The sequence below is a fragment of the Microtus oregoni genome, unplaced genomic scaffold (genome assembly GCF_018167655.1).
Source record: "Microtus oregoni isolate MIOR12 unplaced genomic scaffold, Mior012 000018F_ref0000195, whole genome shotgun sequence".
NCBI lineage: Eukaryota > Metazoa > Chordata > Mammalia > Rodentia > Cricetidae > Microtus > Microtus oregoni.
The window spans coordinates 27,431,194-27,454,386 of NW_024543077.1; the positions used below are offsets into that span (position 1 = coordinate 27,431,194).

A 23,193-nucleotide genomic window follows, 5' to 3' on the forward strand; every position below is an offset into this window, starting at 1 on the left:
TGTGGGGTTTCCTCTTTACAAAGCTTATGCGAAACATCCTGTCTTCCCGACCTTTGATTGAAGAAAGTATCACCTTTTTCAGAAGCAAGTCAGAGTCCAGAGGCCCTGGGGCTGTGAGCATGATTAGGAAGAACTCAGAGCAATCGATTGGTACTCTCTGGCTGCTGGGGCCATCTGAAAGGTGGGGGAAGGAGAGGGAGGTGGGGAGGTACAATCAAAGAGGGAACTGTTTCTTTTTATCAGGACAATGAAGCCAAGGAGGTGGATATGAAAGGAGAATATTCTTCAAATGGCAGGAAGTCAATGTCTAAATTTGGAGAAGCAGGTGCCCCCAGGTAGGGAGGAGCCTGCACTTCCCCACAGCCTCTGAGCCCCAGCAGGGCAGCTCGGAGGAGCAACAATTAGACCAAACATTAATTACGGAATTAAGTATGTGTTAATCACCAAATACTTGACAATTTGTGTTTTAAGGAGCCACAATTAAACTGCAATTAGCCGTATTCCGTGCAGGTTACCATTGTGAGTGTACCTGCATGGTAGTCTCCCATAAATAGTAAGGGCCACACAAAAGGACTGCAGAAGAGGGAATAACTCTGAGAAAACATGTTTCAAAACTCTAACTGTCCACCGAAGGCCATGGTAGACAGTAATTTCCATGCCTGCCTTACCAAAGTGAGTTTTCTTTAACTACCTATTCCGATATTAAATAGGAAGTCCTTTGGAGCAATCACTTCCCCATCTAAATTCATATTTGCTGCCTGCTGGGGGTTACAGCTTGCTGGGAAAGTTCACGGTTAGCATGGTGCACCAGATCCTGGTCCACAGCACCACAACTCAAACACACAAAACACTAGTCCTCATGTGACTGGTGTCCAAACTATCCGAGAAACTATCAATGAATATACCTTAATACTATTTCACAACTATCTAAATCTATGCTCCTTTCTGTGCTCTGGATAGATGTTGCAGCTCCTGTTAGAAAGCAGACGTGTGTTGAGGGAGAACTCACTCCTGTCTCCTTGGCAGAGGCTCTCACGGGTCCTGTCTCCTTTAAATACTTAGGTCTCCAGGTTTGGGCCCAGAAATAACAGCTGAGAATACATCACTTGGATATTGTTTCTCATACACTGAGTCTCCCCAAGGAAATATGATATGCATATATAATAACACAGCTTCTTCAGTATTTTCAAATTAGAGCGATTAGTCATCATAAACCAGGTTCATCTCTTCCATCTAGGACAAGACTCTATATAGAGAAAACTGAATGAGATTTTTCATCCAAAGCAGATGAACCCACCTCCATGATTCATATTTTTATGTAGTGATATTTCATTTGTATTTTAATAAATAATGCTTGCCTGAAGATCAGAGAGTAAAACAGCCACACTGGTCAGCCTTCCAGACCAGGCAGTGGTGTCACACACCTTTAATCCCAGTAGACACACTAGTTTGCCATAGAAACTGGGCAATAGTGGTACACGCATTTAATCACAGCACTAGAGAGGAATATAAAATGGGAGGAGACAGCTCTCACAGTTTCATTCTGAAACTCCTAGAGGCAGAATTGCCATTTAGGACTGAGGTAGAGATAAGAGCCATTGATTGGCTGTTTTGCTTTTCTGACCTTCAGGTTGAACCTGTCTCTGGGTTTTTATTAATCCTGCTACATTTGTAAGAGCACTGAAAGACAACCACCATCTGTCCTATGTGTGCTGGTCTGTAGCTCACGGAAGTCCCACCTCTGGCTGCACTGACCTGTCTCCTTTCTGTCTCCCCTCCACTTTGGATGGCACCTTGGGTGAGGAAGTGGGAAGGAAGCTATGCCGGGGGTGGTTTCCCTTTATTCCATCTCTGTCAATACAGCTGACTCTCTTGCAAGTAGACAAGATAATGCAAGTCTCGATGGTGGCTTTAAGGCTGATCAGGTTGTGAGGATGGTGTTCCCGCGATGGAGTTAGTGCCCTTGGAAGAAAGGCCACTGGCCACTTCCGCAAATCACTGTGTTGTGTTTAGGCCACCCAGGCGATGGCTTTGTGTTATTGCGGCTCAGTGGGGTACGAAAGCCATGGCCTGCACAAACCCTAAGCTATGAGAACCATGCTCTGATCATCATTGGTAAATCGCACACTCTTTAATAATGTAAGTGAGAGAGGGAGAATGGAGGGCCTTGCAGTTTGGCTTGGGTCCATAATTGGAAGGCAAAGCATTTTTGCAGTAACTGCTCAAGAAATAAGAATGCGCTGAAAATGACCATAGCCTGATAAATAGAACCATCCTATTGCAGTGTAGTTGAGTAATCCCTTTGATAAGCCTGATATGCTAAGATTGGTCAAAATTAAGCCATTCATTGAATATGTACCAGTTCTTTAACAAGGGCTAAAAAAATGACAAAACAGAAATTCTAACCTTGATTGTGGTCAACATCATACCAAACCATGATGAAAGGTCTTATAATAAAAACTGGCTCTATGATTTAGGAGGGCAGAGCTCTGATCAAAGTGAAGGACATTAGGACAAAGAAAGGCAGGACAAACCCTGAGGCAGCTCAGTATGTCCCAGTGTTCTGAGCTGCGGATGAGCCTGGAGTATGCTCCACAGGAAGGAGGAAGAATGACCAAGAAAGATTTCCCTGCTCTGAGAGGGTCCCACCCCCATGCTTCAATACATAGAGACATTAGCCATCCATATGAGGACACCCTGAACCCTTGCCCAGCCAATCCACTGCCTTGGCTTGCTGTTTAAACCCTGAAGGGAGGAAACCCTGTCCCCAAAATTCACATTTGAAAATTACATTGTTAACTGGCCACTAGTACATTTATATTAAAATAAAGTATTCATTAAATAGAATTATTTTCCTTGAGGAAAAACAACATAAACGGAGAAAATTTATGACATGATAATGCCAAAAAAAAAGGGAAAATCACTTTGTTATCCTACTAGTTAGGGAGATGACACATTTTATGCATTTGTTTGATAACACATTTGGTCTTTATTAGATATTTCTAATATAAGCGTGAAATTAAATACATTGCATTATACTTATTTTATTAATTGTCTAACAAAAGTTTAAGTATATCACTAAATAATCTATAACTTTTATCTTTTAGAAAATTTTGTGTGTATGAGTGCTTTGTCTGCATGCGTGCATATGTACCACAAGAGGGTAGAAGAATGTGTCAGATCCATTGGAGCTGGGTGAAGGATGGCTGGTATGGATCCAGGCTCAGGTCTTTTGCAAGAGCAGCTGTTGTCTGCTGAGCCATCGCTCCAGACCATAATATTATTCCCATTGGCTTCTAAACAAACTTTTGTGTTGAGGTAGTAGAAATTAACAAACCCCCTATTCCTGAAAACAATACTACTTCTGATTTTACTACTGTATATATATTCTTGTTCTTATGGTTAATTATTTGCAATCAGTCTCCATTATGTCTTTAGGGGAAATTCTTAACAGGAGATAAATTTAGGTGCAATAAATTTAAAAACCGTTAAAACTTATGGCCAAAGTACAATCTAAAAAAGAGTCCAATCAGGTACCTGTGGATTGTTTTAATTTCCACTCAACAAACATTTATCATTCCTTAAATATCAGACATTATTTCAGGTACTGGGGTATAAGGATGAATTGGACAAGGAATTTATAACCAACCCATGTCAGCTGTGGGTAGCGAAGCTGGGGTTAAAGGATCCTGACTATTAAACCATAACACACTGACTGATAGACTGTCAACCACTGCTTGCGGCTGTTTGAATAAGAATGGCCCCAATAGGTTCGTGTGTTTGAAATACTTAACCCTCATCAGCAGAACTGTTGGGTAAGGATAGGAAGGTGTGGCCTTGTTGGAGGGAGTGAGGCCTTACTGGAGGCGATATGTCCGTAGGGGCAAGTTTTGAGGTTTCAAAACAAACCAAGCTATTCCCAGTGTCTTATGGTCTGCCTCCTGGTTCTGTCTCAAGTTGTAAGAACTTAGCTCTTGCTCCATTATCATGCCGACCTGCCTGCTACCATGTTCCCTACTATGGCAGCCACAGATTCACCCTTGGAAACTGTAAGCCCACATAAACTCTTTCTTGAATGACTGGCTTTTGTCATGGTGTCTTATGACAGCCTTAGAGAAGTAACTAAGACATTAGTTACTGGGTTTGCTTTTTTTTTTTTTCTTAAAACAATATCAGCCTGGACAAACAGATTTGAGTTATGTTTTTGTTTTGCTCACATAATCATAAGATTCACTTTAAAAGATAGCCTGGGCCAGGAAGTGGTGATGCACACCTTTGATCCCAGCACTCGGGAGGCAGAGGCAGGTGGATCTCTGTGAGTTCGAGACCAGCCTGGTCTATAGAGTGAGTTCCAGGACAGCTAGGATGATTACAAAAAGAAACCCTTTCTCGAAAAACTAAACCAAACCAAAAAAGCCTGGATCACACTTACTACGGCCATTACAAACCTTCTTACACATTCCTTGATGATACTAACAGAAACACCACTTAGAACTATAGAAATTAGAAGACAATTTAAGACATGAAGTGGTAAGAAAGAGCCTACCTGGTAAAAGTTGGGCCAGAAGGTGCTGATGGCCAGTTCTGCCCTGTGCCATGTGCGGGTTGGGTCTCCAGACATATTCCAGATAGGGTTCCCCAATGGTCCATTATTCACCTTCACATAGACACTGAGCAACCCAGGGGCCGAGTTACTCTTACTGGACACAAAGTAGTGAAAATCGATGCAGTGGGTGTCATTCTCCTTAAGCTGGGGCAAGAGCAGGTGAGCCCGCTGGCCCTCGGGTTTCCCGGAAGCATTCACCAGCATGAAAGAGCCTGTGGAAACAAAATCAGAGTGTCACCAACCAAATCAGCATCTTCTGGGTGCTCTCTGAAAAGCCGCTATCATTTGTATGAATTGGCAATGTAATTAACACATATTTCACTTAAGCTTAAAATAGAGGTGTGTCTTTCTGTATAGCCGAGGCTAGCCCAAAACTCACGAACCTCCTGCCTCAGTCTCGTGGACGCTGGGATTATGGCTGCATGCAACCATAACGGGTATGCTTAACACTCCAATCTCTTTCACACCTTTTTGGTTTGTTTTTCTGCTGCTTCTAGCAACCCCCAACATGTTAACAAAGTCAATGACGTAAACTACCCTGGAGAGGACTGCAATTAGCCTGTTAGATAGCAAGCATGGTATAGGCGATTCATAGGCCGGCTGCTGTCAATCGGGTAGCCACCGGCCACTTGCATTTATTTATATTCAACTCAATTCAAATCTCCCAGTAGTAAAACCATTCAGCTCCTCAGTCACGCCAGACCCACGCCAAGTGTCCAACGGCCACATGTGACTACTTTGTCACTGCACTGCCCAAAACCAACTCATTTCCTTCAAAAGTTGTATGGGGCAACCCTAACCTATTTATACAGCCATTTGTCACCCAAAGCTGAGCTGACCAGTCAGGACAACCTAACAAGCTGGTATCTCCAAAGAGAAAGAAAATGAACACTGTGTGTGTACGTATGTATGTAATGTGTCTATGTGTGTGTATGTGTAACAATAAGGAAGAAAAGTTCATGGAATTTGGAGGGAGTGGGCAGAATGTGAGAGGAGATAGAGGAGGGAAAGTGGGACAGAGATGTTATCAATAACATGCTCATATATGAAACTCTAACTTAAAAAAAAACCATCATTATTAAAGCAGCATGTAGATACTTCATGTTATCTAGCTCCTCTGTGCCTATGACAAGAATGATCCCCCTCACCATATAATGCACACTGTAGATAGTGCCTGCCTGCCTGTCATTTCATAGCCATCTAGATCACCAGGGTACCCATAGAAAGCACTAAGTGCTTATATGCAGGGTTCAGAAATAGCCACGATTTCAAGACTCCATACTCACTATGGTTTTTGGAATATATCTCTGATATAGGCAGGGGGCTACTGTACACAAGTGATTCTAATTCTTATAGTCCCTTTTCCTTTTTATTCCTGTTTCAGTCAGAATATGGTCTCTTTGGTTACAGGTATGCTTCTGAAAAAAGATTCGAGCAGTGACACCCTATAATACGACAGCAGCACCTCCAGCTCCTCTCTCTCTCTCTCTCTCTCTCTCTCTCTCTCTCTCTCTCTTTTTCCTCTCTCTCTTTTTTGCAGGACATCAATACTCTGATGTGAACAGGAGTGAATTTCTCAACCAGATGTGAGTCTGAAGCAATGCATGGTGACATTAAATTCAGCCAACAGTCCTGCAAAAGGGCTACATCCTGCCTGTATACAAGGAGGAATAGCGCCAAATTTCACCGTGTCAGGAGATATCCCTGATACCTGGTTAATCTATCGTGGAAACTTTTAAGAATAGACTAGTGAACTGTGAAGCTTCCTGCTCCCTTCCTGCATGTTCAAAAGGGGGCAGGGGATGACCGAAGAGGAAGGCACTCCCCTGGTTCAGATCTCTGGTTGACAGGAAGAAGTCACCATTTGAAGGTCCTTCAACAATAGAAAGCAGAGCGTGAGCTGCAGCCCTTGAGTTTACAGTGAAGGAGGGGACCGGATTCTGTACCAGGCAGCCCAGTGCATCTAATCTGGCTACAAAGTCACTCAGGTATGAGAGATCTCTCGGTCCTGTCTCAACACAACCTTATGTAGAAGCAGTGTCTCTGGTCGGTAAAGCATCTGTCTACACAGTCATCCTCTTTGCCTTGCCCTCATCTTCAGGACACACTCATATTCCCTCTCAGCCCAGTCATGGCCAATCTCTTCTTTCTCTAGATAGTCTAATAACAAACCATACCATGGCCAGAGACACCAAAAGCTTTTTCAAGAGAAAGTCTTGGTATGAGCATCTGAGGGGCCTCACCTTCTATCTGCAGCACCTACAGTTCAAGAAAAAGCTTGCCACCAAAGCTCACCATACCCCGATAACACAGCTGTTGTGATTGTTTCTCTCACCTTCCTGTGCACGTGGCTCCACAGAGTATCTGCAGTTCTCAGCCATTTATCTTTGCTTTTCCTCCTTCTACTCTTCTCCCAATTCACCTAAAGGAAAACCTGAGAGCTTTTCTCGTCGCTAGAGAAATATCGATGTTGAGACATTACAACTCAATTGGTTTTGCCCTTATGTTCTGGGGGAAGGGCATCTTCATTTTCAGAGTGTGGCCATCAGGACTTGGCTGAACTTTCGAGGATGAAAGGTGACCTACATGTGCATATATGTTTCCTGACAGCCATGCATCCCAGACATCCAATGAGTTTATAGAAGCCAGGGGGAGCATTTCTGTTCAGCAAAGTCTAGCAGTTCAAAGCCCGCAGGAAAAGTCATGGCTGTGTATGCAGGAATCCCAAGAGGGGAGAAGAGGGGCCTTTTAATTTTTTGAATGTATCATTTATCTGCTATCAAAGCAAAGTCAGCCCACCAGCCATTGTTTAAATATCCAAAGCATTCAATTTTAGACTATTATATGTTTTCTTTTTTAAAAAAATAACCCTATATCCCGAATGTTAAACTTCCACTTTAATGTTTTACTGAGCGGAGCTGCGTTTTTGAAGGGTAACTGAGTCTCCCTCTGTAGTTCCTCCGCTTCCCTTCCCCCACAAAAGGCACTACAATTGCGCAAATCATAAATAAAGATACCATAATCCAAATGAACATGGAAATCCTGCTTGTGTTCAGATAACAACACTCCCTTAAGTCACGAGAATACAAGCAAACAATGTGACGTTGCAGACAAATCAAGGACACTCAAGGGAGGTGGTTTCAAACTGAGCAGTCTCTGGAAGGGTTTTAGGAATGAAAACTCTCTTCTGAGAGCATGCAATGTTGCCATTCTCGAATCTTTGAGTGAATTAAATTTAGCTTAATCATACCCACCAGCAAACGGTCCTGATTAGCCCATCTTCCGCCATTGTTTGTGACGGTGGTGGTAACCACACAGGGTTAGCTATTCCTCTGTACCCCGTCATTAAAATTCGCATTGGTGTGGAGGAAACTCTAGATAGAAAACAAATCTGAGCAACTGTAAATTCTCATCTGCCATGAGAGAAAACATTCGAGTAACAAAAGATGGGTTGTTCTCTGTTACCCAGCCTGTGCTACTCAGTGTTTAGGCTGACAAAGAAGCCCATTATGAAGCCTACCTTCTAAATTTTTTTTTTTTTTCAGCAAAAGCCAGATCCTGGTCATCCCCTCCCATCAGCCAATGTGCCTCCTTTTCTCCTCTACAAGCTTGCCTTCAATTTTGTGAATGTAGAATTAAAACAAACAAACCAAAGTCCCCTAAAACAACAGCAACAACAAAATACCTCCAGAACATGTATAAATTCTGTTGTTGTCATGACCCTGACTCCAGAGGTCGACCATCTGGGGACTGAAGAGACAACCAGCGGTAACAACTGAATTCACTGCCGTAGCATTTTTCAAACCATCTACAACGGAGCAGTTTCCTTAGAAAAACAAAAATTTCAGTACCTCTCAGCCAAATGTATGCAAAATGCCATAAACTAAGTTGCTAGGAAAATGGAATAATGAGACATAACATATAAATAGTAGGTTCATTTTTATTATAGGAAAATAACACAAAGTTTCTCTCTCCGATCCTATGAACATTTTCTCAAAGTTTACCATCAATTTCCATGCTGGCTGCACGCAGACCAGGGTCTAAGGAACTGTGGGCCAGTTCTGAGCCACACAGCCCTCTAGGAAGGGTGGGTTAAACATAACAACAAAAGAACAAAGCCATATTGGGCCCAGGTACTGCCTACCTAGTCCCTCCAGCATATACTGATACCCCTGGATGCTCCAGCCCCTTAGACAAATGACGGATTATTTGCACAGAACCTATGAAATCATGTACTTTACATGAGTTCTAGATGACTTGCAACACATACTATAATGTGAGTGCCATTTGCAGTAGCATTTGGAATGATGACAAGAAGAAAGTCTATACATTCAGTATAGGTACAAATTCTTGACAGTCATTTTCCAATACTCTGACTCTATGGAGGTAGAATGGTCTACAGAGGGCTGACTACACATTTTTGCTCCACAGAAGATGGTTTAACAAATGTGGTAAATTTCTTCGGTTTGTTCTCTCAAAGAGAACAGTTCTAGAAGGCTGACGATGGTTTCCAACACAAGTCGCTGAGGAACACTGGGAGGCGGGAGGACAAAGGAAAGACAGAGATCAATAGGGTGGCTGAGAGGGCCTCTGGAGAGCCTCAGTAGAGAAGAGAGCTGGGATTAAGGCCAGAAGAAAACACGCAAGCACCAGGGCCTGCCATGTAAGATAACCATAAATATGAGCCAGTGCCCAGGGAAGGAGAAGGCAGGGAGAGAACTGCACCTGCATGCTTGGGCCTGAAGCTGACGAGAGTTAAATCTCATAGTAAAGGACAAAGGCAACCGAGCTGAGTGCATGCAGCTCAGCGGCCTGGGAGTGGCTGAGAGACACAGGGGAGCTCAATATTCTTGCCTTCGTGCTCCAGAGGCAATGCTACAAATGTCATAGTCTTCAAATGTTTTGTTGATAAACTTTTCAGTACAAAACATGCTCAACACTGCCATCCAGCATCCGTGTGAGATGTTTAATGTATACATGTGCACATACAGACCCACAACTTTCATGGAAATATTTGTCACTTAAACCACCCTCCCCCAGACAGGGTTTCTCTGTAGTTTTGGAGCCCGTTCTGGATCTTACTCTGTAGACCAGGCTGCTCTCAAACTCATGGAGATCCACCTGCCTCTGCCTCCTGAATGCTGGGATTAAAGACATGTGTCACCAGCGCCTGGCACTTACACTTGCTATTCAACTGGCTTTCAGTACACAATCTAAATAGACTCATGCTGGCTAATTGATTCACGGCCACTAAACAGACTGCAACCCCTCCTGGTTAGCCAGTCCCAAAAGCACTAAGGATGCAAGCTTTTCCAGCATTCCTTTAGAGTTTCACCTCTTCTCTTAAGTGTGAAAACACCCAAATACAGCCTCTCCTGCTCCTTCAGCCAGCCCTGCCAAGACTGCCATTTATGTCTCCTCTGATGAGAGAGTCTACAAACTGAAGACGGAAAGCTTCTTGGGAAAAAAAATCAGCAATCTGAGGGAGTGATCTCAGGGAGCGAGCTGAGGCAGCAAAGGTCTCAAGGGGCAGAGCGTCCACACCAGTAGCCAGCAGCACTTCCGAGGCACCCCTGAGCACCCTGGCATCTGTGGAAAGCGGTGTCTTCACAGCCTGCATCGCATTTGGCATACTCCACACCACGTGCCCTTGTTAAACTGCTGCCTCCTCTACGCCCTTTACAAGTATTCGCCCTCCTGCAAGCATGAACTATTTCTTTTGCAGCCACCAGGAAACAAACAAAACATGAATATAAAGCATCTCTGTTCAGCCAAACAACACAAAATCCTTTCATGTATTCTGTTGGCATTCTTCATTTGTTCTTAACAGCTACTGACCAAAAGGATGGTTAACTGCATGCTTTGGTGAATGTATGTGTGTGTCAGTGTGTGTCTGTGTGTGTGTCAGTGTGTCTATGTGTGTCAGTGTGTCTGTGTGTGTCAGTGTGTGTCTGTGTGTGTGTTGGTATGTATGTCAATGTGTGTCAGTGTCTGTGTGTGTGTCAATGTGTGTCTCTGTGTGTGTTAGTGTGTGTCTATGTGTGTCAGTGTGTGTGTGTTGTGTCAGTGTGCCTGTGTGTCAGTGTGTCTGTGTGTTGTGTCTGTGTGTGTCAGTGTATGTCTGTGTGTCAGTGTATGTCTGTGTGTGTCTGTGTGTCAGTGTGTGTCTGTGTGTGTCAGTGTATGTCTGTGTGTGTCAGTGTGTGTCTGTGTGTGTCAGTGTGTGTCTGTGTGTTGTGTCTGTGTGTGTCAGTGTATGTCTGTGTGTCAGTGTGTGTCTGTGTGTGTCAGTGTATGTCTGTGTGTGTCAGTGTGTGTCTGTGTGTGTCAGTGTGTGTCTGTGTGTGTCAGTGTGTGTCTGTGTGTCAGTGTATGTCTGTGTGTGTCTGTGTGTCAGTGTGTGTCTGTGTGTGTGTTGGTATGTATGTCAATGTGTGTCAGTGTCTGTGTGTGTGTCAATGTGTGTCTCTGTGTGTGTTAGTGTGTGTCTATGTGTGTCAGTGTGTGTGTGTTGTGTCAGTGTGCCTGTGTGTCAGTGTGTCTGTGTGTTGTGTCTGTGTGTGTCAGTGTATGTCTGTGTGTCAGTGTATGTCTGTGTGTGTCAGTGTGTCTGTGTGTTGTGTCTGTGTGTGTCAGTGTATGTCTGTGTGTGTCAGTGTGTGTCTGTGTGTCAGTGTATGTCTGTGTGTGTCTGTGTGTCAGTGTGTGTCTGTGTGTGTCAGTGTATGTCTGTGTGTGTCAGTGTGTGTCAGTGTGTGTCTGTGTGTGTCAGTGTGTGTCTGTGTGTTGTGTCTGTGTGTGTCAGTGTGTGTCTGTGTGTCAGTGTATGTCTGTGTGTGTCAGTGTGTGTCTGTGTGTCAGTGTATGTCTGTGTGTGTCTGTGTGTCAGTGTGTGTCTGTGTGTGTCAGTGTATGTCTGTGTGTGTCAGTGTGTGTCTGTGTGTGTCAGTGTGTCTGTGTGTTGTGTCTGTGTGTGTCAGTGTGTGTCTGTGTGTGTCAGTGTGTGTCTGTGTGTGTCAGTGTGTGTCTGTGTGTGTCAGTGTGTCTGTGTGTTGTGTCTGTGTGTGTCAGTGTGTGTCTGTGTGTGTCAGTGTGTCTGTGTGTTGTGTCTGTGTGTGTCAGTGTGTGTCTGTGTGTGTCAGTGTGTCTGTGTGTTGTGTCTGTGTGTGTCAGTGTATGTCTGTGTGTGTCAGTGTGTGTCTGTGTGTGTCAGTGTGTGTCTGTGTGTTGTGTCTGTGTGTGTCAGTGTATGTCTGTGTGTCAGTGTGTGTCTGTCTGTGTGTCAGTGTATGTGAGTGTGCACACACACGTGCTACATCTGCACTGCTCTGGTGAAATTACAGTGGGAGGAAAATGGACGATGAGCGGCAATACATCCTGCTCTACTGTTGTCGTCCCTGGGACCGAAGCTGACAGAATTATCCCCAGCCGGCCATTCTTCAGTCATAACAGTTACTATATGGCACTGGCGTTCTGTTCTTTCTGAGGGGAATTCTACATCTATCTAGCTTCTCGCTACAGTTGCTTCGGGAAAGTTCTCCAAAGGTTCGTGTGTTGAGGCCTTGGTTCCCAGGCTGGCACTGTGGGCAGGGGGTGGGGTCTAGAGAGGGGGCTTGAGGTCACTGGAGGCATATCTTTGAAGACAACTGGGCAGCCCAGGTCACTTCACCTCCTTCAACCCTCCCTGGAGGAAGGAAAGTGGTTTTGTTTGGCTACATGTTCACTACACACTGTAATCCCCTGCTCAGAGGGATGCGGCCAACTCATTATAGACTGAGATCTCCAAAACCATGAAGCAGAGATAAACCTTTTCTCATTACAAGGTGATTATTGAAGGGATTTGTTACAGCGTTGGCAAGTTGACTGATATAGTACCCTCAACTTAACATGAAAAGCCCATGCACCTTAAGGGGAAAAGCCATTTGCTGTGAAACAATTGTATCAAACACCCCAAAGTTATGCAGTTTTCCTTTTTTAAAGAATATTTTCTAGACAAGGTTTCTCTGTGTAACATTCCTGACCATCCTGGAACTCCCTCTAAAGACCAGGCTGGCCTTGAACTCACAGAGATCTGCCTGTCTCTGCCTCCCGAGTGCTGGGATTAAAGGAGTGCAAGATCCACCACCCAGCAATGTATATAATTCTCAGTGCAGGGATTCACAGGACAGCTGGCTAGCTATCTTTGTTATGATTCATAAAAACCCTGAGCCGTGCACAATTCTTTGACCACCGCCAGTCCCCTTAGCCACAGCACGATTTCCTGGACGCCTAGAGTGTGCTAGGTTTTGAGAAGCACAAGCAGTAAACAGACCCTGTCTGTCCATCAAGAACTTGACGCCCCAGTGGCAAACCATGTTTCCAGTGCTTCAGATCCAGCACCCAGAGGCTACACTACCACAGGGGCAGTATTAAGACCCCCCAGTTTTGTCCATATTTACATATGTGGCAGGTCAAATTGCTGCACAAAAATAACAGCTTCGGGGCTCTCAGCCGCTCTTTAAAAGGAATCTGAGAGCCAGTTGCCATGAGAGATGGAGCAGCGTTTAACGGGCTCACGGGAAGGGAAGAAGTCCTGGAAATTCCATCTCGACAAGCCATGGGGTCATCTTTTATGGGAGAGGTGAGGCTTTAATGAGAACTAGATTGGATTTTATTGTGTCATTTAGACAAACTGCTTCAGTGGCTCAGCTGGAAAAAAATACTAGGCGTGTGGCTTCATAATTTCAAAGTGTGGAAACAAACCCCGAGTAAAATAAAACCTTTAAACTACCCAGGGAAGCTAATGACTATCTCAGGCACGAGCCTCCGGTACAACAATCGGGTACTGACAGGTAGGCTGTTTAGAACATTTGTAAGAGACTGCTTAATTTCCCATACGTCAAGCATTTTATTGATTGACATCTTTAGAAATGAGCTCCGCTTTGTTCTAAGTCTCAGAATGACACGAACCATCACAATATAAGCTTCCACTCATTTCCCCCAATCAATGTTGACTCAGAAACTCTCTCCCTCCCTCTTTCTCCCCTCTTCCCTTGGTGCCATGTGTAGTCTTGATGACCATCTACCAGCTAAAATATGACGTGCCTTAACAAATAACCGCACAGTAGGCTTTTATGTACAATGAAGACCAAACTTAAAATTTTAACAAATACATTATCTTTGACATTTCTAGCTTAACAAACACTGGCTTAAAAGGAGCTCACTAAGTGGTCCTAAGAATTCAAAAGATTCTACCCATATCCCAGAGCAAAGCTCCTATGTCCCCAAAGAGGAAACCAAGACATTTCATTGGCCTGGTTTGGGACAAAACCAAGAATTTGCAAACGTGATCAAAGGACAGGAAGAAGAAATTATCAAAACTCAACAATGCAAGCTAGGTGTGGTGGTGAGTGCCTGTGACACCAACTCTCAAGTGGTGGAAGTAGGAAGATCTGGAGTTCAAGGCCATCCTCTACCACATAGTAAGTTCAAGGCCACCCTCTACTTGTGAGTTCAAGTCCAGTTTATGCTAGATGAGACTCTTTCTAATTTTATTCTTCCTAAACTGGTCAAAAACAGAACTAAATGTGTAAATAAAAACCACTTTACATGATTAGACAAAATTAAACCAATTTTATGTAAAATTAGCAATACGACATTTAATATATGTTACCAAAAAAGGAATACAATATTAGGAATCTTTGAGAGTAATTACTAAGAGACAGAATCAAGATACTAATAAAAATTAGTAAATTATATCAGAAGCCATTGGCATTAACAGAAATGCAATTACGGCTGAGAAACCTGAGACAATATTTCTCTTTACCATTACATGAAATGTTTATATTAAAGCAATTGTTTGGTATGATTTTAACATGAATACTTTTTTTAAGGTAAAGATTTCAATACCAGGTGCTTGTGAGTTGCTGGCGAGGCTCCAGCAAAAGTTGAGGAAGGAAATGACAGCAATGGCTTTCAATATTCCAAGACTAGCCACTGTGACAGTGAAGTCCTCTGTCCCTTTTGAGTAGCCAGTGCTTACTAGTCCTGCGACTGTGTTTGTAAAATCAGAAAATGGCTTGAGCAAGCAAAATATTCATCACTGTGCTGGGAGAGCGAGAGACACAATGAAGGAAGTGTCCCCATCCCTCAACCACCTCTGTATTTTGATTCAAATACTCACTGCACGGTCTAGTACAAAATAGAGATACACTGTTTAGACTTGGCCCTGTTTTTGTTTGTTTGTTTTAAAATCTAAATGTGTTTGAACTTGGTCTGCAAAGATGAGAAATCATCCTAGCAGGACCAAGGCTATCCTGAAGCTATCCTCAACCCCTTTGTGGATGGAACAACCCTTGCTTGTACAGGGGTCACGTATCAGATATCCTGCATATCAGATACTTACATTACAATTCATAACAGTAGAAAAATTACAGCTATGAAGTAGCAATGAAAATAGTTCTACGGTTGGGGTCACCACGACATGAGGACCTGCATTAAAGGGTCGCAGCCTTCAGAAGGTTGAGAACCACTTCCTAAAGAGAAACACATTTACTGTTCCTGTTGGCTATACACTTCCGGAAATACTGATCCCTGAGAAATCAGAATTTTCCCAGGGATTTCATGCTAGGAGAAGAAAAAAACTAAAGTCTGGTGTAGACTAGGGAAGGAACTTGTTTCTGGGGAGAGGTTTTAGATGGTTCTTACAATTGCCAGAGAGCGCTGCAGGAAAGATGGGAGCAGGACCAGGGTTGCTCAGTGGTGAGGGGGAAGAAAGCTTTCCCCCAGACCAGGATTTCTTAGGTAGACTAAGTTATACTCTTCTCTCTATATTTAAACCTAACTGTCGGGGCTGTAGAGATGCCCAGGGGTTAAGTGTCACGACTCTTCCAGAGGACCAGCAAGAAGTCAGGTAGCTCACACCAACCTGTAACTCTAGCTCCAGGAAACCTGATGCCTTCTGGCCTCCGCGGGTACCCACACCCTTGTGTGCGTTCATACACAAAGACACAGCATGCACATAAAACATAAATAAACAGTTCTTAACATACAAAAGATAAACCTAGACCTCACCTCCAAGATGGCTTGGGGGTGGGGCATCTCTTTAGTTGTTCATTTTCCCAATGCAGCCACATTGAATAAAGCCCGTCTCTGCTTTGCACTATGAGCTGTTTCTTTAATTAGCCTACGGAGGACAGGTGGCCAAGCCTAGCATGTTAGGGCTGCCAGGCCCAGTGTCCGACCCTAACAATGCAGCAACAGATGGGACAACTGAACACCTACGTCAGGGTCATTTCTCACCCATGAACTTATGGGTGTCGATGCAATTATGTCCCCATCAGCTGGCTTCCTTCAGTCTAGTAAGGTTGGATGTCTCTTCAATATTTTAAACACAAGCTTTAAATTTAAATAGTCATTCTCAATATAACTTATGAAAAAGTCTCTGACCGTGATCAAAATATTGAAGTGTTTCCAAGTCTGCTGGATTTTAAATGTATATGTGTTTTATTACAGGAGCAAAGTTCCATAACAGCCAGTGGTCACGATGAAAGATGCTAATTTTACTCACAGAACTAGTTATTAAGAACGTTGAAATGGTAAAGAGGTAAATACAGCCTTGCGATCAGTCTGTACGCTGCCCTCATTTAGTCCACCTCATATGAAACACTTGCCCCGAGACCTTTGATGCCATTTGGGGAACGGAGGGCACCAGAATGATGTCACCTGCCCAGGACCACCTGTAAGACACTGACTGATTAGCGTCCCACTCCTGGGAGTCTTCCAAAGACACCAAGTTGGGGACGATCTGGGTGATAAACTACGACATTCGTACAAATACCATCTCTATTCATGAACATTGGGAACACTCTGTTCATTAAAATTTTAAATGTTAATCAAGTTCTTTGAAAAAGCTGCCAGTGTCAGCTGAGTTGTGGTCCCACTGTCAGTGAAGATGCATTGCAGGAAACTAGTGTGTTCTTCTTAGGGTAGGAAACTGGGCATGCAAGTTCACAAGATATATTGAGAGGACTTAACTTTGCAAACTCCATTTTAAAGAAGAGGCTGTGGTATGAGAGGTCCTTCTGTACATGTGCTGCTTTTATTGGTTAATGAAAAAAGAAAACTGCCTTGGCCTGTGATAGGGTAGAATAGAGCTAGGCAGGGAAAACTAAACTGAATGCTGGGAGAAAAAAAGGCGAAATCAAGAAGAACCCACGTAGCCCCACTGGAGACAGATGCCGGAACTTTACACAGTAAGCCACAGCCTCGTGGTGATACACAGATTAATGGAGATGGGTTACTTTAAGATATGAGTTAGCCAAAAACATGCTTATGCTATTGGCTAAACAGTATTGCAAATAATATGGTTTCTGTGTGATTATTTCGGAGCTGAGCAGCCAAAAATAAACAAGCAGTCTCCTCCAACAGGGCTTCATCTTAAGCCCTAGAATGAGCTGGGGGATGGGCGATCTCAGCTCCAGAAGTGTGCTGACATAGCAGAAATTTGAACAGAAACCCTAAAAATGGCCAATTAAGAAGACAGGGAGGAGGGCCATAAAATTTATGGAGGTCCAGATGTTCTTGGAAGGCATCCTGTCCATGAGGATACCTTGTCAGTTACTAACACCTCTTTGTGCCCCAAAACTGACCAACGGGTTCAGAAACTACCTTATCTTATATTCTCCTCACCCAATTCCAAGACAGCAGGACTCGAAATCCCCTGACTATGGTGTTTTCCCATTTAAAAGTTTGCCCCTTCCCGGGTTTGGGGCTGCACTTCCCTCACCTATGGCCTTGGTGTGGTGGAGGTATGGTCCAAACTCGAGTTTGAATTAAAAACCCTCATGTAATTTGCATCAGAAATCCAGCTCCGTGAATTGATTTGGGGGCCAGAAACTTGGGTATAACAATATTTGGAAATTTAATTTGAGATAAACTTTTTTTTGGGGGGGGGGTAGGTGGGTTTCTCTGTGTAACAATCCTGGCTGTCCTGGAACTTACTTCGTAGACCAGGTTGGACTGATCTACTCACGGAGATTCACCTGCCTCTGCCTCCCAAGTGCTGGGATTAAAGGTGTGCACCACCACCCCACTTCATACACACTTTTCAAATCACCCAATAATGAGTTCATATCAATATATATTGCATAAATTATAAAGACAAACAAATGTGCTATGTTTACAGTCACATAAAGAGCAACTGCGAGATAAATGGAGAAAAGGAGACGCGGGAGAGAACAGACTTTATAACTTTCCATAAATGAACTAGAGACGGAGAAGTTGGGGCCTTAGTGGTTTGGGTTTTGTTGTTTTTGTTTTTGCGAGGTGCAAGAATAACGCGTGTTACCAAGACGATATATCCACTTGGGTCTACCCTGACATGTGTAATATTTTATGCATGGATGGGCAAGAAATTTGGAAGCAAGTTTTGTGTTTTCTGGTTCTCATGTTTCCTACCTTCCAACACTAAAGAAGACTAAATGGCCATTTGGAGGTCCAGGCAAAAGCCTGAGACAGACTTGCAGATACATTGCTACATCTCCCAATCTGGTTGGAAACAGGGTCACTGTTATTGAGCCTGCTGCTTCCTTGTTGTTCCTTCCTTTGTCTTTCTTTAGAACTCTGAAAAACATCTTCTATTTCTAATGAAACCAGAGATTTTAAACCTTGCCATCCTTGGGGTCCCATCCCCTCCAACTTTAGCATGTTTGACTTGTATCTTTAGCTAGATTCCACATGGCAAAATCGTTAGCTGGCTTACATTTTCCATCTTGATCCCTTTCACGGCAGGATGCTCCCACCCCCCAGGAACAAATGGATCCAGATATAAAACAGTACTAAACTTGGGGAAGCTCTATGCACTAGTTCAGGACAGTGAAGAACTAGACAGCCAGGTGGGAGGCAGGCTTGAGAACTGTTTTCTACTTACATATATGTCTGCTTTTCTTTCTTTCCCTGTGTTTTAACTTTTTCCTCTGCTTTTTTTTAAATAGCAAAGTATTAACAGCATAAAAACAGTAGTAGTAACAATAAAAATAAAAATAAAATTTCAAAGATAAAAAAATCACTTTTTTTCTGATTTTCAAACATTTATAAACCCAGACAGCATAAACTGCAGCAGCTTATTCCCCCAACCCCCTTTTTATAGACATATAAACCCATACTCATGAATGTGAAGTTTTCTTCAAGCTGTTCCCCTTTTTTCTTTTTTCAGAGAATAATAAGCCAGTTCTGTGCTTTGTCTAGTCCACTCACCGGTAAGTAACAGGCTCAGACCACTCTCCCAGTCAATACAGACACAAAGAACCAGCAGGAGCATTTTATTATTCCTTTGTTGCTGATTGATACAGGGTTTAGAGATACAGCTCAATCTGGCCTGTAGACATGGGAGCACAGTGCTTCAGCCCTGTGAGTGCTAGGATTACACACTATCTGAAGAGCAGCTGGATATTTTAAATTAATACCTGCTACCACCAAGCACACCCTAATAGCCACCCTTGAGACACAATGGCTTTCTACTTTGGTACAAAAGACTCCTATGATTCAGGTCTCTGTGTTTCGAATCTTATAGTGTTTTATTTGATTCATATTAAATAATTATTCCAAACATGAAAGCAGTAACTTCTTACTCATTAATGATAGCATTCCTGGGTTATAAGCATCGGGACAGTTGTACCAGCGAGCTGGCCACTGAAACAGCGACAGGATTCTGAGCCCAGAAGTAGCTGTCTTCTAGCCTGCCTATGCCAGCCCTGGCAGGCATCATGACTTCCTCTGTTTATTTCCTTTCTCCTTGATGTTGTTGTCAAGGGAACATCTATTGGGACAGTTGGGCAGCTTGGGCCATGTGCTGCTCACTCCACTAAGAACCTCATGTCCATTCTTTTGTCTGGTGCCTTCAATAACCCACTGAGAATTAAATTACCACCACTCTACATTCAGAAGGATATTTTTAAAAAAAATACTAGCCTGGGATCACACTGAAAACTAAAATTTTTTAAAAATCTGATTTGTTTGGTTCTAGGATACATGTTTTAACACACTCTCTCTCTCTCTCCTCTTCCTCTCACTCTCTCTCTCTCTCCCCTCTCTCCCCTCCCTCAAGATTTCCTCCTAGGTTTTCTCATAGTTATATAGCTTGTGGCCATAGTCACTGTGGGGAAAATCCAAAGTAACAAAATAACAATGGAAACATGTCCCCAAAGCTTTTAGGGTCACCTTTCAGTTATCAATCAACACTCTAGACAAACAAAAACAAAACCCCACTAGATTCTCCAATTACACAGACTTCTCTTATTTGCAAAAGAAAACTTAGAGCCTCCTATGCATGTGGTGACCTTATGAAGCCAGAGTTCTTTCTGTTATTTTCTCTTAAGTTAACCAAAGAATTGGCGACAGCATGCAAGATAAGGAGATGAGAATAAAATCTATTTTTCTGAAATCTGCCACGGTACACTGACAAACATAAATTTAAGTAAGACATTTAATACAGTGTAAGCAATTAAACCAGCCTTAGGGTCTCTTGGAAGCCTGGAGCACACTGTAGATTCTTGCTGCTTCCCAAAGCAGTAAAATGATACAATTACACTCATGTGGCCTTCCTTTCAAAATGGGATTTAAAGTTATTATTCAAAACAGATGTCCAGTTACCTTAGCTTACACAAGCCTGGTGCGAACAAACACTATTTAGTCAGTGTTAAAAGACCATGGGGGTTGAAGCTGGGGAGTCCCTGAGACATCCCATACTTTGAGCACTCAGCTGGAAACCCCAAGAGAATCATCTTGAAACTCACTACTGTACCAATTATATCCTCCTGGTTGATGACAATGGAATAAGTAAATGTACAAGACAGAAGAGGAAAGATGACCTTGGCAGTTTTACTCAAGGATAATTTCTCTTTCTCTTAACATTTTCATGATTAACTTATAAAAGTAAGTGCTCCTAACCAGGGTGAACAGACAAACACCATGCACATATAGAAAGACTAAGAAAACTGAAAGGCAATATGAGTGTGTGTGTGTGTGTGTGTGTGTGTGTGTGTGTGTGTGTGTGTATAATACTATCACTTATTTTCTGCTAATGGTGGTTCTCAACTTGGGGCTCAAGACCGCTTTGGAGTCAAATGACCCTTTCACAGGGTTGGGTCAACTATGATCAATCAGAAAATACAGATATTTACATTATGTTTCATAACCGTAGCAAAATTACAGTTATGAAGTGATGCGGGATTCCTCTCTGTATGCTGTGAAGACCATGGTTAATAAAGAAACTGTCTTGGGCCTGCGCAGAACAGAATAGACGTAGGCGGGGAAAACTAAATTGAATGCTGGGAGAAAGAAGGCAGAGTCAAGAAAAGTCATGGAGCCACCACCTGAGACAGATGCAAACAGATGGAAGCCATCAGCTGGAACCTTGTTGGTAGGCCATGAGCCTCATGGTAAAATATAAAATAATGGAGATGGGTTAATTCTAGATGAAAGAGCTAGCTGGCAATACACTTAAGTAATTGGCCAAACAGTGATTTAAATAATACAGTTTCTGTGTGATTATGTTGGGAGTCTGGGTGGCTGGGAAACAAACTAGTGGCCTCACACAACAATGAAATAGCAATGAAAACAATTTTATGGGCGGGGTCACCACAACATGAGGGACTGTATTAAAAGGTTGCAGCATCAGGAAGGTTGAGAACCTCAGTGTTAATCTGTGGGAGAAACAGCCTGGGAAAACATTGGATGGCAGTAATCATGGACAGAGAAACTCGCAAGCTCAGGAAGATGGGGCCAGTGTTTGGGGTTACAGCCTTGGGATTTTATTTCTGAATGGATACTGAGGAGCTGGTCATTCATGGTGTCATCTAAAATACTTAGCCCAAATGACACAGGAAGTGGCAATTCTACATTACTCCTACTGCATCTTACCTGAGGCGGAAGGAAAAGAATATAGTTTATACTTCTATACGTCCAATCTTGACGATCATCGGGTAAAGAGAGGACACTAATTGAATTAAGTAGAATAAAGCATTATAAACAAAACAAGGGCAATGGATTCATAAAATCACTTTATGTTTCTTACTAGCAGAAACTTCCATTTTTCTAATTTATAGAAATACACTAGAAAGAACAAATCGGGTATTCTGCAAACAATTCTAAATTACAGGGTAAGTTTCTGAGCAAGGATTCCAAGGCTTGGCCAATCTACAAAGACACCCTCATTTTGATCACCCCTTATATCTATACCCCATACCAACGGCCTGCTCTGTGCACCAGGCGTTGTGGACTGCATCATGGAGTCAAAGCGGTCCAAAGCTCAGACTTTACTCCTTACCCTGCCCTGGGAAGTAAGGAGGCAATGATATACCGCCATGGAGGGAGTAGCGACAGAGACCTCCTAACACTCATGGAGGGCACAGAGCAAGGAGCTGTCAAAGCTGGCTCAGGGAGATAGGGACCGGTGCTGGCTCCTCCGTGGAAGCTGTGTCTACTCTCTTGAATAGTTTAACAGCTGTGAAGGACAATATGCTAGAGAGGTAGGATGCCTTCATTCTAGGAACTTTTACCAGGCTACTCGAACGGACTAGTTGTAGGTATCATGTTACAGATGCATGCTGAGCATGAAGGACCAGGAAAGATTGACTCATGAAATTTCTGGGTTATTTAGGAACATTAGGCATTAGGCTACCCCATCCCGAGAAGCTGTAACACAGACACAAACGTACAGTGACCATCATTCTCCGAGGACATAGAGACAGGCTCATGATTTACTCTATCCACGGTGCAAACATTAGGGGCTTACCCAGTCCTCAAGAGCTAAATCGAGATATAGGTTAGCACACGTGGAAAATTGGTTCCCTAGCCATTTCGGAAATCGCAGGATGGATTTCCAGGGCAGCAACTGGACCCTCCAAAGCCAACAGTGGTTCCCAGTTCATATCAGAACTCGTCCTTTGCAGCTCAGGCCCCGTTTTGGAAAATATTTCAAGGGCGGCAATGTGGCCTTAAACGGTCACCTAGGGAGCTACACTCCCATCTTCACACACAGGTCAAATGCTCCAGACTGGAGCATTGTGAGCCGCTTGGAAGCCCTTTCCACCCTTGGGAGAAAACTGCCAGTGAGGGGACTTATCGTGACAACCTTTTAAGGAGCATCCATAAGTCTTTGAATGAGGCTGAAATGCTTTCCCATCATCTACACAGGGCCCAGGGGGAAGAAAAAGGAAAAGCTGCTCAAGTAGAAATCAAACAAACAACTTATGTGTTTTTTACTCTCTGTGTGTGTATATATCTGTATCTGTATCGATATATACATACACATTTGTGTATTTAAAATACTTCTGCTTTCATAAGATCACAAATACAAATTATGACATTAATTTTCTATTTTTAAAAACCCACCAGGTATTAGATTGATGGGAAGGCAATAGAGGAATAAGAGGATGGAGTATTGTCTATTTACATCAACAAGAATTAGCTCCAGAGAGTTAAGTACAGTAGAGGGAGCACTGCCGGGAGGATCTCCGTGCCTCCATCTGCCCGCAGAGCAGAAACCGTGCTCGCTGCTGCTCTCTGTGCCTTCAGAGATGTCCAAGGCAGAGCACAGCCAATACTGA

General features: G+C 43.2%; 1 protein-coding gene across 8 annotated transcripts in view; it reads right to left on the reverse strand.

Moving 5' to 3' along the window:
• Nucleotides 1–23,193, reverse strand: part of LOC121458873 (receptor-type tyrosine-protein phosphatase mu) — a 701,969-nt gene that overhangs the window by 429,948 nt on the left and 248,828 nt on the right. For all 8 annotated transcript variants that reach the window (XM_041668223.1, XM_041668222.1, XM_041668220.1 and 5 more), the window contains exon 3: nucleotides 4,547–4,818. In XM_041668223.1, the coding sequence (XP_041524157.1) occupies nucleotides 4,547–4,818 (272 nt within the window). The remainder of the gene's footprint in view (nucleotides 1–4,546; nucleotides 4,819–23,193) is intronic.